Raw genomic sequence first — 20,556 nt, 5'->3', positions numbered from 1 at the left:
GTCTGTACTGTTCTAAAGTATAAGGCAATATGTGCAGTCACAGAGATATCTATAAATGAACATTAAGTAACAGAGGAGAAAATATAAGAAAGTTTTATTACACTTCTATGTTGATTTAAAATATAATAATTACCTTTCTATAAATATCAAGATATGAAAAAGGGACTGGGGACATGGCACAGTTCCCCAGTACCCATGTAAAGCCAGATACGCAAAGTGGCACATGCACCTGGAGTTAGTTTGCATCACCAAAAGGCCCTGGAGCATCCATTCTCTCTGTGTTTGGTGCTTCCTCTTTACTCTCTTTTTTCTTCTTTCTCTCTCTCGCCTTCCTTCCTTCTTTTCTTTCTTTCTTTCTGAGGTAGGGTCTCACTCTAGCTCAGGCTGACCTGGAATTCACAATTCACTATGCAGGCTGTCCTGAACTCACAGTGATCCTCCTACCTCAGCCTCCCAAGTACTGGGATTAAAGGTGTGTGCCACCATGCCTGGCTTTTTTTTAAATCTATCTATCTGTCTTTCTTTTTCTCTTTCTCATATGTATGTGTGTGTGTGTGTGTGTGTGTGTGTGTGTGTGTGTGTACTTAGCAACTAGATTAATATAATTTTTAAAAGATATTAAAAAGATTGAAATAATTGCATATTTTTATCCTTAAGTCTGTACAGTCAAAAACATAATTTAGATATAGGCACTACAATAATTAGCTGATCTTGAGAGTGTTAAGAAATTCCTAAGTATTTATCCTATACCTATTTTACTTTGTTTTTTAGCTTTTGACAACTTCCATTCATCTAGACAATATCCCATGATCTATATCCAGTTTAATTTGGTTCTTACATTCCAAAAGACTAATTTCTAACTTACCTTGCTGACTTCCTTTTGTTCTCTGTTTTTTCCCTGCATCTTTAGAATATGATGACCCTGAAGTACTATTTGAGGATTCTTTAGCTTGTCTGTAGTGTTTCAGACTGGAAAAATCTTCCTCTGCTTCCTGGATGTAGCCAAAGTTGTCATCACTGTAGTGACCAAAGTTGTCATCACTGTAGGTGCTGTACTCATCATATTCCTTATTTTTAAACTTTTTGTTATGTGGACTCTTCTTCAGTGACCCATGGCTCCCTGATATATGTCCATGCTAAGTGAAAATAGACAAATTTTTATTAGGATTGTCTAACTAGTTATAGAAGTTGTTAGTAACACGGGGCAGCTTTCTCTCCCAGGAAGTTGGAAGAACAAAGGAGAAAAGATAGTCAATAATTGTGACTTTTTAATGTATTTGCTTGTTTCCAGAGAAATCATAATTTGTGAGGTTTATTTAGGGGAAACTGATTTGTTATCCGCTTGCTGCACTTTAAATGTGATATAATTCTAATATTTGTCTAGTTAGATAAAATTATTAACCACAAATTTTAAAAGTAGACATTTCCATTAATGGTCAGCATCAATTATAAAGAAGACAAAAGAGAGCTATTTAGATTATAAAAACAATTCAAACAGAGTGATTTGGTTTCTAAACCCACAAGAGATTGGCAATATAAAATTAGAAAAACAAAGCTCTTACAGACAAGAGCAACATCGTTACACTTTTAAAATAAAATATTAACATTTATGATGAAAACTTTGCTCATCCAGGACAACATATTTAAGAATGAAGTAAGATACATGTTGTTTTAAAGATGTTTTCTTTTTTTTTTTCCTAGTGCTGGGTATGGAAACCAGAGCCCTGTGTATGTTAGGCACATGGCTTACCACTGAGCTACATTACCAACTTTGTAAAAATCTTTTATTTTCAGCCAGGGAGGGTGGCACATGCCTTTAATCCCACAACTCGGGAGGCAGAGGTAGGAGGATTGCCCTAAATTTGAGGACACCCTGAGACCATATAGTGAATTCCAGGTCAGCCTGAGCTAGACTGAAACCCTACCTCAAAAAAAAAAAAAAAAAAGCCAATGTCACATATTTTCAAAACTCAACACTACCTCATTTCCAAATGATAATGAATAAAGTGCTGTGGTGTGTTATAGGTTGAGCTGTAGCCCTCTAAAATTTCTGGGTGGAAGCCCTACCTCCTAGTAGTTGAAAATGTGATTGCATTTGGCCACAAGGCCTTTTAAAAAGTGATTAAGGGAGCTCTAATACAATTTGACTGGTATCATCAAAAGAGAAAATTTAGACCTCCAAAGAGATACTAAGGCTTCCTTACGCACAGGAGTGGGACCTGTAAGGACAAAGCAGTGAGAGGTATCCATCTAGAAACCAGAACAGACCCTTCCCTTATAGCTAGTGGAGGAAATCAACCCTGCTGGCAACTTGCTCTTGGACTTCTGACTATGAGCAAACAAATTTCTGCTATATAAGCCAATAGCCTGAGCTATAAATGCAGCCCTAGAAAATTTAACACAAGATGTATTATTTGCTTTCAAAGATTTGAAATTGGTAATATTATTTGACAACTATGTTACTATAACAAACACATTTTTTTGGTATTTGTGGAAAGCATTTAACTGAAAATTAAGTTAATTTCACGTTAACACCCATTTTCTATCTTTACATCCCCCAAAGTAGAAAATAAAAAAGTGTTGGCAAGGATGTGGAAAAGATACAAGTACTCCTGATGGTATATGAAATGGTAAAGTTTCTAAAAACAAACAAACAACAACAACAACAAAAACAACCTGGTGGCTCTTCAGAAAGTTAAACAGAATTACCAGTAATTGCACTCATGGTATAAACCTCAAGGAACTAAAAGAAGGGGTTTGGAGACAAGTTTTTCACCCATGTTCATAAGCAGCAAGCATTAATGACAGACTTCTGTCAGAGTACTTGATGACCCACCAAAGGCCAGTGGTAAGACCCTATTGCTGAAGACTCCATACGCAGCTGACGCATAAAATGGAATGACATGGCTGGAAGCCAGGAGAGAGTCAGTCCCCAGACAGTCAGCGTGTCTAGTGCCAGAAGGTGCTACATAGGTGACTGGGAGAAATGACCAAGATCTGTCCAAGCAACACATTGTTTAACCCAATTAGCAACAAATAACCGGATGTGATGCCCACACAAGTGCAATAGTGGTACACAGCCATGGTGAGGAACCAATTGCTCTTGATTTGGCTAACTGATCCACTCAGTGGTACTAGACCCATAGCTGGAGCTGGGAAACAAGTCAGAACCATACCCAAACACAAGCCCACTCTATAATATCAAGCTACCATCAATCACGGGGTATAAGAGGGCCTACACCTATCATACTGTCTATCAAAAAAGTAAGTGTTATCTCAATTTTCCGGGTGCTAACTTACTCTCCGTGGGAGAATCTGCTTCTCTTTTCCAGATAGATGCAGATCCTAAGAAGAGAGCTGCCCCAACATACCTCAAAAGGGGCCCAACTGAAACTAAGGACAACTGGCGAAATAAGCAAGGGTGATGTTTTCCTGTTAACCGGATACCAGGACAAAGGGGAAGGAGACCAACTCAGAGAAAAATCAACTCCTACCAAATCAGAGAGCTAAAGCCTCAGAGGCCCCCAACACCTCAGCACTGAAGCAGACCAAAAATGAACCCAACATGGCTCAGGGAAATTTTGCGGAAGACAGGGCGGAAAGAATGTCAGAGTCACATGTTGGGTCATGATTTGCAGAGACATTTATCATACCAATAACTGGGGGCTAACTCCACATGCACGACCCATTTTCATTAACAAGGAGGGTCTAATGGGAAGGGGTAGATCACAGATGAGCCTAAATAATGGTACCAAACTGCCTGTATTTACTGAAAAGAAAACTAATAAATTAAATTTTTTAAAAAAAAGCATTATTCAGAATAAACCAAAGATCAAAGCAACCCAACAGATGAAAGGAGAAACAAAATAAGGGGCATGGGGGCTGGAGAGATGGCATGCTGGTTAAGGAGCTTGCCTGCAAAGCCAAAGGACACAAGTTTGACTCCCCAAGACCCATGTAAGCCAGATGTGCAAGGGGGTACATGCATCTGGAGTTCTTTTGCAGTGGCTAGAGGCCCTGGTGTGCCCATTCTCTCTCTCTCTCTCCCTCCCTCCCTATTTCTATCTCTCTCTCAAATAAATAAAATATTTTTTAAAATAATGGGGTGTGATATGTATAACTCAGCTTTAAAAAGAATAAAAAATCTAATACTTACTACAACATGGATGAACTCTTGAGATGTGCTAAATTAAATAAGCCAGACACAAAAGGATAAATACTATACAAGTTTAATTATATAAGATTCCTGAAATAGGCAAATTCACAGATACAAAGTGAGAATCAAATATAAAATAATTACCAGAAATATGGTGTGGTGGTTTGAATAGATGGCCCCCAATATAGTCAGTTCTTTATTGTTTGTCGTTTGCATCTGCTGGCTACCTGGCTGGAGGCAATGTCACTGGGTGGATCTTTAGGTGTGGTGGTGGGTTACAGATTTCAATCTAAAGATATACAAAGTGTACCTAGCTGGAGTTCCTGAAGTGTGCTGTGCTGTGTGGGTTTTTTGGTTTTTGGCTTGTGCTTCTCTCTCTCTCTGCTTGGACCTGTGAAGGCAGGCCAGCTTCTTTTGCCATTTATGGAACTTCCCCTGGATCTGTAAGCTTCAATAAATATCCCTACCTCCATAACTGTGCCTGGTCTGGAAGTTCATCTCAGTGAACCCGAAGCTGTCTACTACATATGGAAAAAGAAGAAATGAGGTGGTACTACTTAATAAGTATAGAAGTTCTGGTTACAATAAGTAAGCAGTTCTGGAGATGGATTGTGGTGATAGTTAAACATTGTTAATATACTTTATGTCACTAAATTAGATACTAAAATAGTTTAAATGGCAGGTCTTATATTAAATATGTTTTATTGCAATAAAAAGGCAATACCTGAGAAAATGGAATGTCATAATCCCTGTAGAAACCAGATCTTTTTCTATGGAAACTTTCTGTATGTTCAACATCTGAATCAAGACTGTAGTCTGAACTACCATCACTAGATGGGGAGTTATGCTAAAGGGAGGAAAAGAAAAATGTGTCACATTTGCAAGAAAGAAATTTAATTTGTAATTAGATAAGTTTGTTTCAGGTATAAGTGCCTACCAGTAGGCTATATTATTCTATTAGACTCATAATACTAAAAAATTCTTGATTCAAAGACCACTATCCTTCCAACTTGTCTGGGTTTTTTTTTTTTTTTTTGATAAAAGCATTTCTTCCTTTCTGCTCAGAGACTTTACACAACATGTTTCTCATAGCTTTGGCCAAAGGACTTAAAATAGAAGTCATTTGGCCTCTAAAAAACAAACAGGGATAATTTAAATGTAAGATTTTTTGTTTAGACAGGGTTTCAGCCCAGGCTGAGCTCAAATTCATTGTCCTCCAGCCTCTGCTTCTCTAGAACTTAGATTACAGGTATGTAAACTACACTTAAGGATTAAGCTACACTTAAAGAATTGGCTTCTTGTTACAAAAGAGGTTCTAGAACATGAGAAGGGAATGATGAATTAATATAATTTTACTTAAAATAGTTTTGAGGTTCTTCCACAGTAAGCATGGGCTAATACATATGATATGAATGGACAAATAAGTAAATAAATAAGTGGGGAGCACCCAGGTTGTTGATCCGTATGCATAGAGACTAAAACTTCCCTGAAGCTTCTTACATCCTCACCTTGTCTAACCATAAATATTATAATTGTAATCTTTCTCTCCTCACTAATAAATATTTTTTTTAAAATATGTGAGTTACTTAAACAAAAATATCTAAATCAAACATTTTACTAGACAATAGGTAATAACTTATACTTTCTAATTCTTAGTACTTCATATTTCACAGAAGTTTGCCAAATACAAATGGGCCAGCCATAGTTGCTCATGTCTGTAATTCCAGCATTTAAGAAGTAGAGGCAAGAAGATCAGAAGTTCATGATTATCCTTTTCTACATGAGATCCTGTCCCCATAAATTAAAGGGCTGGTGAGATGACTCAGAGGTTAAACATTCTTGCTTGCAAAGCCAGTAGGCCCAAGTTCAATTCTCTAGTTCTCATGTAAAGCCAGATGCACAAAGTAGAACATACATCTGGAGTTTGTTTGCAATGGTAAGAGGCCCTGGGGTGTCCACAGAACTAACTCTCTCTCTCTCCCCTTGAAAATAAATATTTTTTTAAAAATCAAAAAACAAAAAAGAAAAGAATAGCAAGATGATTCAAACCTTATGTTTTCTTTTTTTTGATTTCTTCTTTTCTCTTTCCTTCTTGTGTTTTTTTCTTGATTTTCTATAGGCTTTCTCATTTTTCTGCTTTTCATTCTCTTTTGCTTCCTTATCTTGTGTTTCTTCAAATCCTGTATCGTCTATTTCACCATCTTCTAATTCACCATCTTCTCTGTATAAAACAAAGAAACTTTCAAATTTTAATTATCAATTCTAAACTAAATTTTATAATGTATTCTGAAAACAAAAAGTATGTGCCAATAATTTAAATTATCATCATATAAATATAAATAGAGACTGAAAAACTTTTTATGTAAAGGGTCAGGGTAAATATTTTAGATTTGCAGACCATTTATGGTTTCTCTTGCAAATTCTTCCTATAAAATTTTATTTATTTGCAGGGGGCAGAAGGGGAGGTTAAGGGTGGGGGTGCAGGACACAAAACTGGACCCAAATGGCAATGGCACCATAAAATTCTACATCCTAAAAGACAGACTAAATGGTTGAACTTCATCAGGTCCTTAGAGGGAACACCTGAATCACACAGCCCTGGAGAGGGTATGATGAAGACTGACCTTAATCTTCTGTCTCTCTCTCTCTCCCCCCCCCCATCTTCTCTCTCTTCTGTCTATCTCTTTTATATTACCTATCTTTTTCTTCCTTTTTGTTTCCTTGGCACTGGCCTGCAACTCCCAGTACCAGCATGTGGTTAACATCCACAATGAGCTATTGATCAGAGAGAACTACAAGGCTTCCCAAAAGAAGACAGATTTCTGTCAGAGTACTTGATGAATCACCAAAGGTTAGTGGTAAGACCCTACTGCTGAAGAAACTATATGCTGTTGGTATGGAACATGGAGTGACCTGGCTGGAATCTAGAAGACAGTCAGTCCCTAGACAGCACATATGGTGTCAGAAGGTGCAACATGAACAACTAGGGGAAAATGACCAACATCTGTCCAAGAAACTCACGGTCTAAGCTACTCAGCAGCAATCAACCTGACATGATGCTCACATAACTGCAATAGTGGCACACAGCCATGTTGGGAAACCAACTGCTCTTGATTTGGCTAACTGATCCATTCAATGGAATGGAACCCATAATTGGAGCTGAGAAACAAGTCAGAACCATGTCCAAAAAATGAGCCTGCTCTCTGTCATCAAGCTTCCACCAATCATGGGCTATATGGAGGGCCAACACCTATTAAATTGTCTCTAAAATAATAATGGTTATCCTATTTATCTGGTGCTGACTTTACTCTCTGTTAGAGAATTTGCTTCTCTTTTTCAGATGGACACACATCCTGAGGAGAGAATCAGCCCATCACACCTCAACAGGGCCCCAGCTGAAACCAAGAGTAACTGGGGAAATGAGCAAGAATGCTGCTTTCTTGGTGAACCTGGTACCAGCACAAGGGTGAAGGAGATGGACACAGAGAACAATCAGCTCCTACCAAACCAGATATCCAGAGACAGAGAAGCTCCCAAGACCTCATCACTGAAGTAGACCTAAAATGAACCCAACGTGGCTCAGGGAAATCTGCCCAAGAGGGGGCAGAAAGATTGTTAGAGCCACATGTTGAATCATTATGCACAGAGACACTGCCTCTTACCCATAACTGATGGCAAATCCCACAATACACAACCCATATTCCCCAAAGAGGAAGGTCCCTGCAGAGTGGGGAGGACAGGGAGTAGGATAACAATGGTACCAACATGACTGTATACACACTATGTACATAACTAATAAAAAAGAGCAACAAAAAAATAGTTTAAAAAGTTTTCTTACTCTAAAAAAAGAAAAACACTCTGCTTCTCTCTCTCTCTTTTTCTCTCTCTCTCCCTCTCTCCCTTCCCCCCCTTGCCCTCTTCCTCCCTCTCATCAGGTTAAAATAAACTTTTGAACTAAAAAAAAAAGTATTTTGTTTTTTCCAGGTATGATCTTGCTCTAGCCCAAGCTGACCTGGATTTTACTATGTTGTCTCAGGCTGGCCTCAAACTCAACAGCAATCCTCCTACCTCAGTCTCCCAAATGTTGAGATTAAATGCACGGGTCACCATACTGGCCTACTTAAAATTTAAGAATCATTCTTAGAAACCAAAGCTTTCTAATCTCTAATTTAGGGTCAGATCACTGACTCTCCCCAAAATTAATGAATCAATGAATGAAACAGTGAATACAGTGTTATCCCAAAGGCAAAAGCTATCAATGAATAAATATTTTTCAAAAAAAAAGAAAGAAAATGGGCTGGAGAGATGGCTTAGCGGTTAAGCGCTTGCCTGTGAAGCCTAAGGACCCCGGTTCGAGGCTCGGTTCCCCAGGTCCCACGTTAGCCAGATGCACAAGGGGGCGCACGCGTCTGGAGTTCGTTTGCAGAGGCTGGAAGCCCTGGCGCGCCCATTCTCTCTCTCTCCCTCTGTCTTTTTCTCTGTGTCTGTCACTCTCAAATAAATTTAAAAAAAAATTAAAAAAAATACTTAGGGAGGGTTTTTTGTTTTTTTTTTTTTTTTTACCTCTGCCTCCCGAGCACTTGTATTAAAAGCATGCACCCGTTGGGCATGGTGGTACATGCCTTTAATCCCAATCTCAGCACTTGGAAGGCAGAGGTAGGAGGATCGCCATGAGTTCAAGGCTGCCCTGAAATTACACAGTGAATGCCAGGTCAGCCTGGGGCTAGAGTTGAGACCCTACCTTGAAAAACAAAACAAAACAAAAGGCGTGCACCACTACACTCAGCTCTTCAGGAATTTATTTTATTTTATTTTATTTTATTTTATTTATTTTTTTTTTTTTTGGTTTTTCAAGTGAGGTAGGGTCTCACTCTACCTCAGGCTGACCTGGAATTCACTATGCAGTCTCAGGGTGGCCTCAAACTCATGGTGATCCTCCTACCTCTGCCTCCTGAGTACTGGGATTAAAGGCGTGCACCACCACACCCAGTTTGGCCTGGAAGCACTTTTTATTTATTTATTTATTTTTATTTATTTGACAGAGAAAGAGGGAGAGAGAGAATGGGTGTGACACAGGGCCTCCAACCACTGCAAACAAACTCCAGACATATGTGCCCCCTTGTGCATCTGGCTAACATGAGTCCTGGGGAATCGAACCTGGGTCCTTTGGCTTTGCAGACAAACACCTTAACCACTAAGCTATCCTCCAGCCCTTGGAAGTATTTTTAATTTAGAGGCAGCTCTAAGTAACATTAAAATAAAACTATCTATAGTATTTTTAACTATCAAAGTAAACTTCAATAAATAGATAAATTTTAATAAATAAGCGGTCAAACTCAAACCACAACAAATTATAAATTCATCATTTTGAATTTTATAAAGTATATAAAATTATACATCAAATCTACTTTCCTTTGCTAGTATAAAAATTGGATCCTAGAAACTGACTTTTATATTGTCACATTTTTCTAGGCACAGAAGCCAAAATGTTCCTTAATCATATTTTTAAGTGTAAATAAACAAATGATACACATGGGAAGATGAATACATGAAACAATCTTAATATTTTAACAAGTAACCATACTTCCACAACAATGCAAACCACAAGAAAGACAGATGTCTTTGTATAACTGGTAACAAATGAGAAACCCCAAACTATGAGTGCATTTTAAAGGTAAGTTTGAATTACTGGGAATGTTTGATTCCTCCAGTGCAAAATCGGTCATGTCACTGAACTGTTAAAAATCTTCAGTGAAGCTGGAATTGGTGGCACATGCCTTTAATTCCAACACTTGGGAAGCTGAGGTTAGGAGTACTGCTGTGAATTCAAGGCCAGCCTAAGACTACATAGTGAATACAAGGTCAGCTTGAGCTACAGTAAGACTGTCTGTGAGTTGGTAATACCGAATCACTCTATCATTGTTTAAAAGTCTTCCATGATAAAACCATTCTTTAATGATCCATTTCTGGCCTCAGGATGCAATCAAACCTTTGTTTTACCATACTGTCTGTATAATTGAGTTCCTGTGCTTAGCAAGTTACTTTCAACATCTCTGCAAGCCATAAACATTGTCTAAAGTCTCATGGCCATGCACACCTCAGTAACAATACCCATCTCTGTCACCTGGCTAATTTCAATATACTTAGGACACAGTTTAACTGTCATTTCCTCCAAGGTGCTTTGCCTTACCACAGTGGTTAAATAAGATGTTTCATTGTAGGTACTCCCCTGATAATTCTATTAATTTTTTTCAGTCAGCACACTCTTAACATTATGTTTCAATGACGTGTTCACTGCTTAGTGAGAGCAGGGCAAGTGACTCTCTTTCATAGCATCAAGCATGATACCCTACTGTTTACTGAATGATAAGTCTTGCCTTACCTGAGCTGGGTGTGGTACACGCCTTTAATCCCAGCACTTGGGAGGCAGAGGTAGGAGGATCACCTTGAGTTCAAGGCCACCCTGAGACTACATAGTGAGTTCCAGATTATCCTGGGCTACAGTGAGACCTTACCACACGCATACACACAAATTTGGGCTGGAGAGATGGCTTAGCGGTTAAGCACTTGCCTGTGAAGCCTAAGGACCCTAGTTCAAGGCTCAGTTCCCCAGGACCCATGTTAGCCAGATGCACAAGGGGGCACATGCATCTGGAGTTCATTTGCAGTGGCTGGAGGCCCTGGCGCACCCATTCTCTCTCTCTCTCTCTCTCTCTCTCTCTCTGCCTCTTTCTCTGTCTGTTGCTCTAAAATAATATTTAAAAAAAATTAAAAATCATAGAATCACATATGTTACAGAGTCCCAGTTAAGATAGTGGCATAGGAACCAACAAAACAGCCGAGGGGAGAAAAAGCAAAACCAAAAACCAAAAAACAAAAAAAAACCCAGCAAAAATACACTCTTCTACTAAAAAGGTAAAAGTGTGTAAGAAATTATCAAGTACAGCAGAGAAGTAGAAGAGATCCAGAGAATCTAAAGACTGCAGAAGCAGACAGAAGCAGCTCCAGCACTGGTGGCACTAGTTCTATGTGGCTGTGGTCCCCAGGCTCTGCCTGATCCAAAGGAAAAGCTAGGTGAGGAGATTTTCCACTCACACCAATCTCCTCCAAAACTCAAGAAACATGAAGGGTAGGACAGCAGGGACCAGTGGAATGGCTAGTGAGGAAGAGGATTGCAGGGACCAGTGGTACAATTTCAGCCACCATCACAGCCTCTCCTCCCCCCACCATCACTAAAAACACCAGCAAGCATCAGAGACCTGGGGAAAAAAACTTAACTACACAGCACATGGCAGCAACCCATCAACCCAACTAGCGTACCTGAGCTCACAGCACAGCAAAAATGGACCCAAGTGGGTGCACAGCATAGCTGAGACCAAAGCCATTGCAAAAGGTAACTGGGCCCACACAAGGTAAGTACTCACCAAAAAAATGTGGTATATAGGCTTGCAATGGAAGTGATAATTGCACCTTCGATGTCAGGGTAAATTATGTGTTAAATCTGATGCATGGTCAGATTTACCATTCTTAAATAAGCTATATTTTGGGGTTGTCATTTGTTGCTTCCTGATTTATAGTGCCTTTGTTTCTTCTGTTGTTTGTTGGGGCAGGGTCTCACTCAGTCACAAGCTGACCTTGGAACCCTCAACAGAACAGAAATCTCAGGCTCCCAGTTGACAAGATTAAGGGTATGGGGGCAACACAAATCCCTAGGGACTTGGACTTTGTTAGAGGATCTGTTTGTTTTAATACTTACTCTTACATAAATACACTGGGATGGTTTTCATTGAATGTGTATATCGTTCAGGTAAATTTCAGAATTTGCCAGTATTTTATTCTATTTAGACTACTAGAATACTTGCATAGCAAGCAAACTCATCACCCAGAGTCACTTTTGTGGTTACTCTGAGAGTCTTTTAAGAGCCACACCTAGCACCTTAAGCTCCTATCCTGAAGATATATAGCATCAGATTGAATATTGCAGATAACTAAAAATCTGAGCATCAAATTAATCCAAGATGCAAAATTCTCTACATTATAAAACAAGAAACACAAAAAATCAAGACAATATAATTCCACCAAAAATTATAAGTCCATCAGAAATGACTTCCAGTGAGACTGATTCAGAGAAAATGCCTGAGAAAGATTTGAAAAGCATGATTATAACTATGCTCAAAGAAATCAAGAGGAAATCAAAGGAATAAAAGACAAAGACAACACAGGAAACCAATTTAATTGAAATAAGGAGGTCAATACAAGACATAAATAAACAAACAGAAATACTAAAGAAAAACCAGTCTGTAATATAAGCAATGGGGGCTGGGGAAATGGCTTAGTGGTTATGGCATTTGTCTGTGAAGCCTAAGGACCTGGGTTTGATTCCCCAGGACCCACATAAACCAGATGCACATGTGTCTGAAGTTCATATCCAGTGGCTAGAGGCCCCTGCATGCCCATTCTCTCTTTCTGTCTCTTTCTTTCTCATAAACAAAAAATATTTCTATTAAAAACACAGTAAGTCAAATAAAAAAACTGTAGAAAGTCACACCAATAGAATAGATGGAGAGAACAGAATATCTAAACTAGAAGACCAGGTGGCAGTTCTAAAAAGTCCAACAAAGAAAAAGGCAAGCTAACAGGAAGACATGAATGGGAATTTCAAGATATTCGGGACACTATGAGAAGATCAAACATAAGAATTCAGGAAATAGTAGAAAGAGAAGAATTTCACTCTAAAGGCATAGCAGGCATTTAAAAACAATATCATAGAAAAATAAATTTCCCCCAAATTGGGAAAGAGATGTCAATGCAGATATAGGAAGCCTTTAGAACACCAAACAGATAAAATCTGGAAAGAACTTTTCCTACCCATATTGTAATTAAACTACCAAGCACACAAACCAAAGAAAATATTTTGAAAGCAATTAGACAGAAAAAGCAAGTCATTTATAAATGTAAGCCCATCACGATCACAGCAGATTACTTAACACAAACTTTAAAGACCAGAAGGGCTTGGAATGATGTATTCCAAGTTCTGAAAGACAACAACTGTCAACCAAGAATACTTTACCCAGCAAAGCTATCCATCCAAATTGATGGAAAAATAAGGACATTCCACAACAAAAACATGCCTTAATATATGACAACTAAACCAGTTCTACCGAAAATGCTTGAAGAAATCTTCCACTGAAGAGAAAGGAAAGTACACATATGAGGAAACAGGAAAAATAAATGATACTCAAAAAAAAAAACCACTTAATACAAGAGAGTAAAGGGGGAAAAGGAAGCACTACAAAACAAGAAGAATGGTAAGTAGAAATACATGCCTTTCAATAATAACTCTTAATATCAGTAGCCTCAATGCCCCAACCAAAAGACACAGGCTTACAGACTGGATTAAAAGGCAGAATCCTGTTTGCTGCCTCCAAGAAACTCATCTCTCCATAAAAGACAGACACTATCTTGGGTGAAAGGATGGAAAATGCTATTCCAAGCAAATGGGCCTAGGAAACAAGCAGGTGTTGCTATCCTAATATCTGACAGGATACACTTCAATGATAGTGAGGAAAGATAAAGAAGGTCACTTTATATTGATTAAAGGAAATATTCAATAGGAAGGCATTACAACTCTAAACATATATGTACCTAACATGGGTGCTCCCAATTTCATCAAATGCTATTAGACTTAAGGACACAGATAACATCAAGCACAATTGTAGTGGGTGACTTCAATACCATACTCTCATTTATTAAGAGATTATCCTGGCCGGGCGTGGTAGCGCACGCCTTTAATTCCAGCACTTGGGAGGCAGAGGTAAGAGGATCGCCATGAGTTCGAGGCCACCCTGAGACTCTATAGTGAATTCCAGGTCAGCCTGAGCTAGAGTGAAACTCTTACCTTGAAAAACCAAAAAAAAAAAAAAAAAAAAAAAAAAGGGATCATCCTGGCAAAAAAATAAACAATGAGACATCTGGATTAAATGATGTCATAGAATAAATGGACCCAACAAATATCCATAGAACATTTCATCCAGAATATACATTGTTCTAAGCAGCACATGGAACATTCACTAAAATAGACCACATATTAGGATATAAAGCAAATTGTAACAAATACAGGAAAATTGAAATAATTTCTTATACTCTATATGATCACAATGGGATTAAACTACAAATCAGCAAGAAGAAAACCTAAAACCTACAAAGCATACAGAAATTCATTGAGATTAAATATACACTGCTGAATGATGATTAGGTCTTTGAAGAAATCAAAAAATTCATAGAATCAAATGATAATGATAATACAATATACCAAAACTTTTGGGACACAATAAAGATAGTTCTAAGAGGAAATTTTATAGCTCTAAATGTCTATGTTAAGAAATTAGAGATGGGCGTGGTGATGCATGCTTTTAATCCCAGCACTCAGGAGGCAGAGGTAGGAGGATTGCCATGAGTTCAAGACCACCCTGAGACTACATAGTGAATTCCAGGTCAGCCTGGACTAGAGTGAGACTCTACCTCAAAAAAAAAAAAAAAGAAAGAAATTAGAAAGATCACCAGTAAACAACTTAATTCTTCATGTTAAGGTCTTGGAAAATCAGTAGATGGGAAGAAGTAATAAAGAGTAGTGCAGAAATTAATGAAATAGAAACAAAAAATACAAAGAATCAATAAAACACAGAGTTGGTTCTTTGAAAGGGTAAATATGATTGATAAACCCTTAGCAAATCTGACCAAAAGAGAGAGAGAGGAGACACAAATTAAGAAAATTAGAGATGAAAAAGGCATCATTACAACAGATACCAAAGAAATTCAGAAAATCATAAGGACATACTTTAAGAACATATACTCTACTAAGTTTGAAAATCTGAAAGAAATGGATGATTGTCTAGTTTGTATGACCTACCAAAATTAAATCAAGATGAAATAAACCATTTAAATAATCCTGCAACAAATACAGAGGTCCAGGCAGTTATTAAAAAAAAAAAAATCTCCCAACTAAAAAAAGTCCAGGCCCAGATGGATTCACTGGTAAATTTTACCAGATCTTCATTGAATAACTAATACCAATGCTTCTCAAACTTTTCCATGAAACAGAAAAGGAAGGAATTCTACAAAGCCAGCATCACCCTGATAACAAAACCAGATGAAGACAGGACAAAAAAAAGAAAATTATATACCAATTTCCCTCATGAACATGGATGCAAAAATTCTGAACAAAATACTGGCAAACAAGATGCACAAGGTGGCACATGCATCTGGAGTTCATTTGCAATGGCTAGAGGCCCTGCCACACTAATATTTTCTCTCTTCCTTTCTCTCTCAAATAAATAAAAAAATTAAAAATATTGGCAAACAGAATACAAGAGTATATCAAAAAGATATTCACCTTAACCAATTTGGCTTTATCCCAGAGATTCAAGGATGGTTCAACATATGCAAATCGATAAATGTAATACACTGTATAAATGCACCGAGGGACAAAAATCACATGATCATCTTAATAGATGCAGAAAAGGCATTCAACAACAGTCCTTCATAGTAAAACTCCTACAGAAACTTGGAATACAAGGAACATATTACAACATAATAAAAGCTATTTATGACAAACGTACAGCCAACATAATATTAACTGGGAAAAACTTGAAGCTTTTCCACTAAATTCAGGAAGAAAAGAAGGGTATCCACAGTCCCTGCTTTTATTTAATATAGTACTGGAAGTCTTAGCTATAGCAATAAGGCAATAGACACTCATAAGAGGGATACAAATTGGAAGAGATCAAATTATCATTATTTGCAGATGATATTATTCTATACATAAAGGACCTAAACACTCTACCAGCAAACTGTTAAAGCTGATAAACACTTTTAGCAAGATAGCAGGATACAAAATAAACACACAGAAATCAGTAGCTTTCCTATATAATAAAAATAAACATATGGAGGATAAAATCATGGAATCTCTCCCATTCAAACTGCCTCAAAAAAAAAAAAAAAAAAAAAAGTACCTTGGACTAAACCTAACCAAGACAGAAATTGCAGAAGATACTAGGAAATGAAAAGATATCCCATGTTCTTGGATTGGAAGAATCAATATTGTGAAAATGTTGATCTTTCCAAAAGCAATCTACACATTTAATGCAATCCCCATTAAAATTACAATGCCATTCTTCACAGAAATAGAAATAACATGGCTAGAGAGGTGGCTTAGCAGTTAAGGCACTTGCCTAAGGACTCAGGTTCAATTCTCCAGGTCCCATGTTAGCCAGATGCGTATCATGGCACAGGTGTCTAGAGTTTGTTTGCAGTAGCTAGAGGCCCTGGCATGCCCATTCTCTCTCCCTCTGTACCTAATAAGTAAATAAATAAAATGATTACATTTTTTTTAAAAAAAGAAATAGAAAAAACAATCCTAAAATTCATCTGGAAGCACAAAAAAACCTTGAAAAGCCAAAACAATTTTAAGCAACAAAAGTAAGGCTGTGGTATCACCATACCCCATTTTAAGATATATTATAGAGACAGTAAGAAAAACAGCATGGTACTGGCATAAAAACAGTTAGATCAATGGAACAGAATAGAGGACCCAGATGTAAATCCAGGCAGCTATAACCATCTGATTTTTGACAAAAATCTCAAAAATCTTCACTACAGAAAAGACACCTTCTTAACAAACAGTGCTGGGAAAACTGGATATGCAGAATGATGAAAATAGACCATTATCTCTCTCCATGCACCTGAATCAAGTCCAAATGGATCAAAGACCTTGATATCAGACCTGAAACTCTAAAACTGCTACAGGAAAAAGTAGGAAAAATACTTCAACATATTGGCCTAGGCAATGACTTTCTAAATATAACCCCAGTTGCTCAGGAATTAAAACTATGAATCAGGGCTAGAGAGATTGCTTAGTGGTCAATTGCTTGACTGTGAGGCTAAAGGACCCTGGTTCAAGGCTCGATTCCCCAGGACCCACGTTAGCCAGATGCACAAGGGGGCACATGCATTTGGAGTTTGTTTGCAGTGGTTGGAGGCCCTGGTGTGCCCATTCTCTCCCCCACCCCGTCTCTCTCAAATAAATATAAGTACCAAAAAAACATTTTTTTAAACCCCATGAATTAACCACTGGGACGTCATGAAATTAAAAAGCATTTGGGACTACCAGGTAAGATGGTAGCATAGGAAACATGCCAAAGCAGCCTGGGGGGGGGGGGGACAAGCAAACAAATAAATAGCCAAATACACTCTTCTAATGGAAAGTGGAGGTGTATAAAAAATTATCACTCATAGCACAGAAGCATGGAGATCCAGAGCATCCAGAGACCACAGAACCAGGCAGAAGCTGTGCAGCCAAGGTTGTCAGTCTCTGCATGAGCAGCAAGAAAAGCAAGGTGAGAGGATTTTGCACTCAGACCAGCCTCCTTGAAAACTCAAGAAACCTGAAGGGAAAGATAGCAGGAACAAGCTGAGCAGTTTGTGAGGAAGAGGATCGTGGGGACCAGTGGTACAACTTCAGCCACCATCCACAGCTCCCCACCCCCACTGCCAGCATACATGCCAGAAAGCCTTGGAGACCTTGGGAAGGGTACTCACCTACACCACACCCAGCACAGGCTATCCAAGCAGCGACCTACCAACCCAGCCAGCCTACCTGAGCCTACAGCACAGCAAAGAGGGACCCAAGCAGGCATGCAGCATAGCTGAGACCAAAGCCATCGCAAAAAGTAACTGGGCCAAAAAGGCCTGGTATATAGGCTTGCATCAGAAGTGCTAATTGCACCTTCCATGTCAGGGCAAACTATGTGTTAAATCTGATGGATGGTTAGATTTGCCATTCTTTTTTTTTAATTTATTTTATTTTATTTTATTTTTTTATTTTTATTTATTTATTTGAGAGCAACTGACACAGAGAGAAAGACAGATAGAGGGAGAGAGAGAATGGGCGCGCCAGGGCTTCCAGCCTCTGCAAACGAACTCCAGATGCGTGCATCTGGCTAACGTGGGTCCTGGGGAACCGAGCCTCGAACCGGGGTCCTTAGGCTTCACAGGCAAGCGCTTAACCGCTAAGCCATCTCTCCAGCCCAGATTTGCCATTCTTAAATAAGCTATGTTTTGGGAATTGCCATTTGTTGATTCCTAATTTATAGTGCCTTTGTTTCCTCTTCTGTTGTTCATGGAGGAAGGGTCTCACTCGGTCACAAGATGACCTCGGAACCCTCTACAAGACAAAAATCTCAGCCTCCAGTTGACAGGATTAAGTGTGTGAGAGCAACACACATCCTTAGGGATTTTGACTTTCTTAGAGGACCTGTTTGTTTTCATACCTACTCTTGCACAAATATTCCATGCTAGTATGACTGAATGTGTATATTGTTGAGTTTTAGAATTTGCCTGTATTTTGTTCCACCCAGCCTGCTAGAATACTTGTATAGCAGGCAAACCCAACACCTAGGGTCACTTTTGTGGCTACTCTGAGAGACTTTTAAGAGCCACACTCAACACCTTAAGCTCCTACCCTGAAGCTATATAAGATCAAATTGATTGATACATCAAAGAATACTGCACATACTTAGAACACTCAAGCAAAAAATTAATCCAAGATTCAAAAATCTCTACATTATAATACAAGAAACACAAAAAATCAAGACAATGTAATTCCACCAAAAATTATAAATCCATCAGAAATGACCGAGACTGATTCAGAGGAAATGTCTTAGAAAGATTTCAAAGAAATGATTAAAGCTATACTCATAGAAATTCATAGAATCAAATAATGATAAAAATACAAATACCAGAACTTTTGAGACACAATGAAGGCAGTTCAAAGAGGAAAATTAATAGCTTTGAGTGCCTATATTAAGAAATTAGAAAAGCTGCAAGTAAACAACTTAATGTTTCACCTTAAGGCCTTGGAAAAAGAAGAACAAGGCGAACCAAAAATCAGTAGATGGGAAGAAATTATAAAGATTGGAGCTTTTCCACTAAAATCAGGAACAAGACAAGGGTGTCCACTGTCCCCACTTTTATTTAATGTAGTTCGGGAAGTCTTAGCCATAGCAATAAGGCAAGAGACACACATAAAAGGGATACAAATTGGAAAGGAAGAGATCAAGTTATCATTATTTGCAGATGACATGATTCTATACATAAAGGACCCTAAAAACTCTACTAGCAAACTGTTAGAGCTGATCAAAACCTACAGCCATGTAGTAGGATACAAAATAAATAAAGTAGTGTTAATATATGAATATGAACATTAAGGTAGTGTTTACAGGGTAGTATGGTGAGCATAATATATGCATTTAGCCAGACAAAAGCAGGCTTTACAACCCTAAGGCTCATTAATTATATAAATTAAAAATTTTTATTTTAACCATCTAAAAACATGTTCTACATCTTTAGCCATAAGATAAATGTAAATTAGTACTACTTTGAGATTTTATCTCACTCTTGTCAGAATAGTTATCATCAAGAAAACAAAGGAGACTTCCAGTTAAGATGATGGCATAGGTACCATGCCAAAGCAGCCTAAGGGGGAAAAAGACCAAAAAAAACTCAGCAAACTACACACATATACTAAAAAGTGAGGTATATAGGAAATTGAAACAGCAGCAGAGAAGTAGGAGAGATCCAGAGCATCCAGAGCCTGCACAGGCCAACAAAAGCAGCCCCGGTAGGTCCACTGACCACGGCATCGGCAGCGCACCAAAAAGCCGCCAGGCTCGGCTCCAGCCACAGGAAAAGCCAGGTGAAGGGAGCTTCCACTCACACTGGAGCTCTCTGCAATTCAAGAAACGTGAAGGGAGAGTGGCAGTGAACAACGGAGGGGCAGATCACAAGGTAGAAGAACAGATGGAACAGTGAGAAAACCAGAGCAGCTATGGCTCCCTCCTCTCTCCCACCGCCTGTGCCCAGCTCCAGCAAACAGAGCAGTGGTCCCGGGACGAGGCCACACAAACTTGAGCCGACAGCGGGACCCAAGCAGGAGCAGAGTCCTGCAGCAACATCAGCGCTCCGACACCAGCAACAGCAGCCCCAGCAGCAGCAGATCCAGTAGTGGCAGCTTCAGCGGCAGCAGCAACAGATCCAGCAGCAGCAGCTCCAGAAGCAGCAGCGGCAGATCAAGCAGCAGCAGCAGCGGTTCCAGCAGCCGGGGTGCTGATCTGCAGGGCCACAGTGGCCCGGCTTGGTTTTCCCCACAGGAAAAGACAGTGCCCAGCTCCAGAAATCAGAACAGCAGCCCAATGACCCAGCCAGCAACTTGACTGAGATGAAAATCATCCAAGGTAACTGGGATTGCACCAGGGAAGGGTCTCACTTGGTTGCAAGCTGACTTGGATCCCTCAACAGACCAGAAATCTTAACCTCTATGTTGATAGAGGATCTGGTTTAATAAT

At 38.8% G+C, this 20,556-nt stretch overlaps 1 protein-coding gene across 1 annotated transcript in view; it reads right to left on the bottom strand.

The window, feature by feature from the left end:
- The window catches only part of Zc3h6 (zinc finger CCCH-type containing 6), a 105,537-nt gene that overhangs the window by 57,867 nt on the left and 27,114 nt on the right, over positions 1-20,556 (bottom strand). Inside the window, exons 2-4 of the mRNA XM_045147271.1 lie at positions 6,206-6,377; positions 4,881-5,003; positions 866-1,136 (exon numbers count right to left, since the gene is read on the bottom strand). Coding sequence (XP_045003206.1) covers positions 866-1,136; positions 4,881-5,003; positions 6,206-6,377 — 566 coding nt within the window. The remainder of the gene's footprint in view (positions 1-865; positions 1,137-4,880; positions 5,004-6,205; positions 6,378-20,556) is intronic.

Source organism: Jaculus jaculus, chromosome 4, assembly GCF_020740685.1.
Source record: "Jaculus jaculus isolate mJacJac1 chromosome 4, mJacJac1.mat.Y.cur, whole genome shotgun sequence".
Taxonomy (NCBI): Eukaryota; Metazoa; Chordata; class Mammalia; order Rodentia; family Dipodidae; genus Jaculus; species Jaculus jaculus.
Note: the sequence above shows the minus strand (reverse complement) of the source record. Positions and strands in the feature narration are given on the sequence as shown.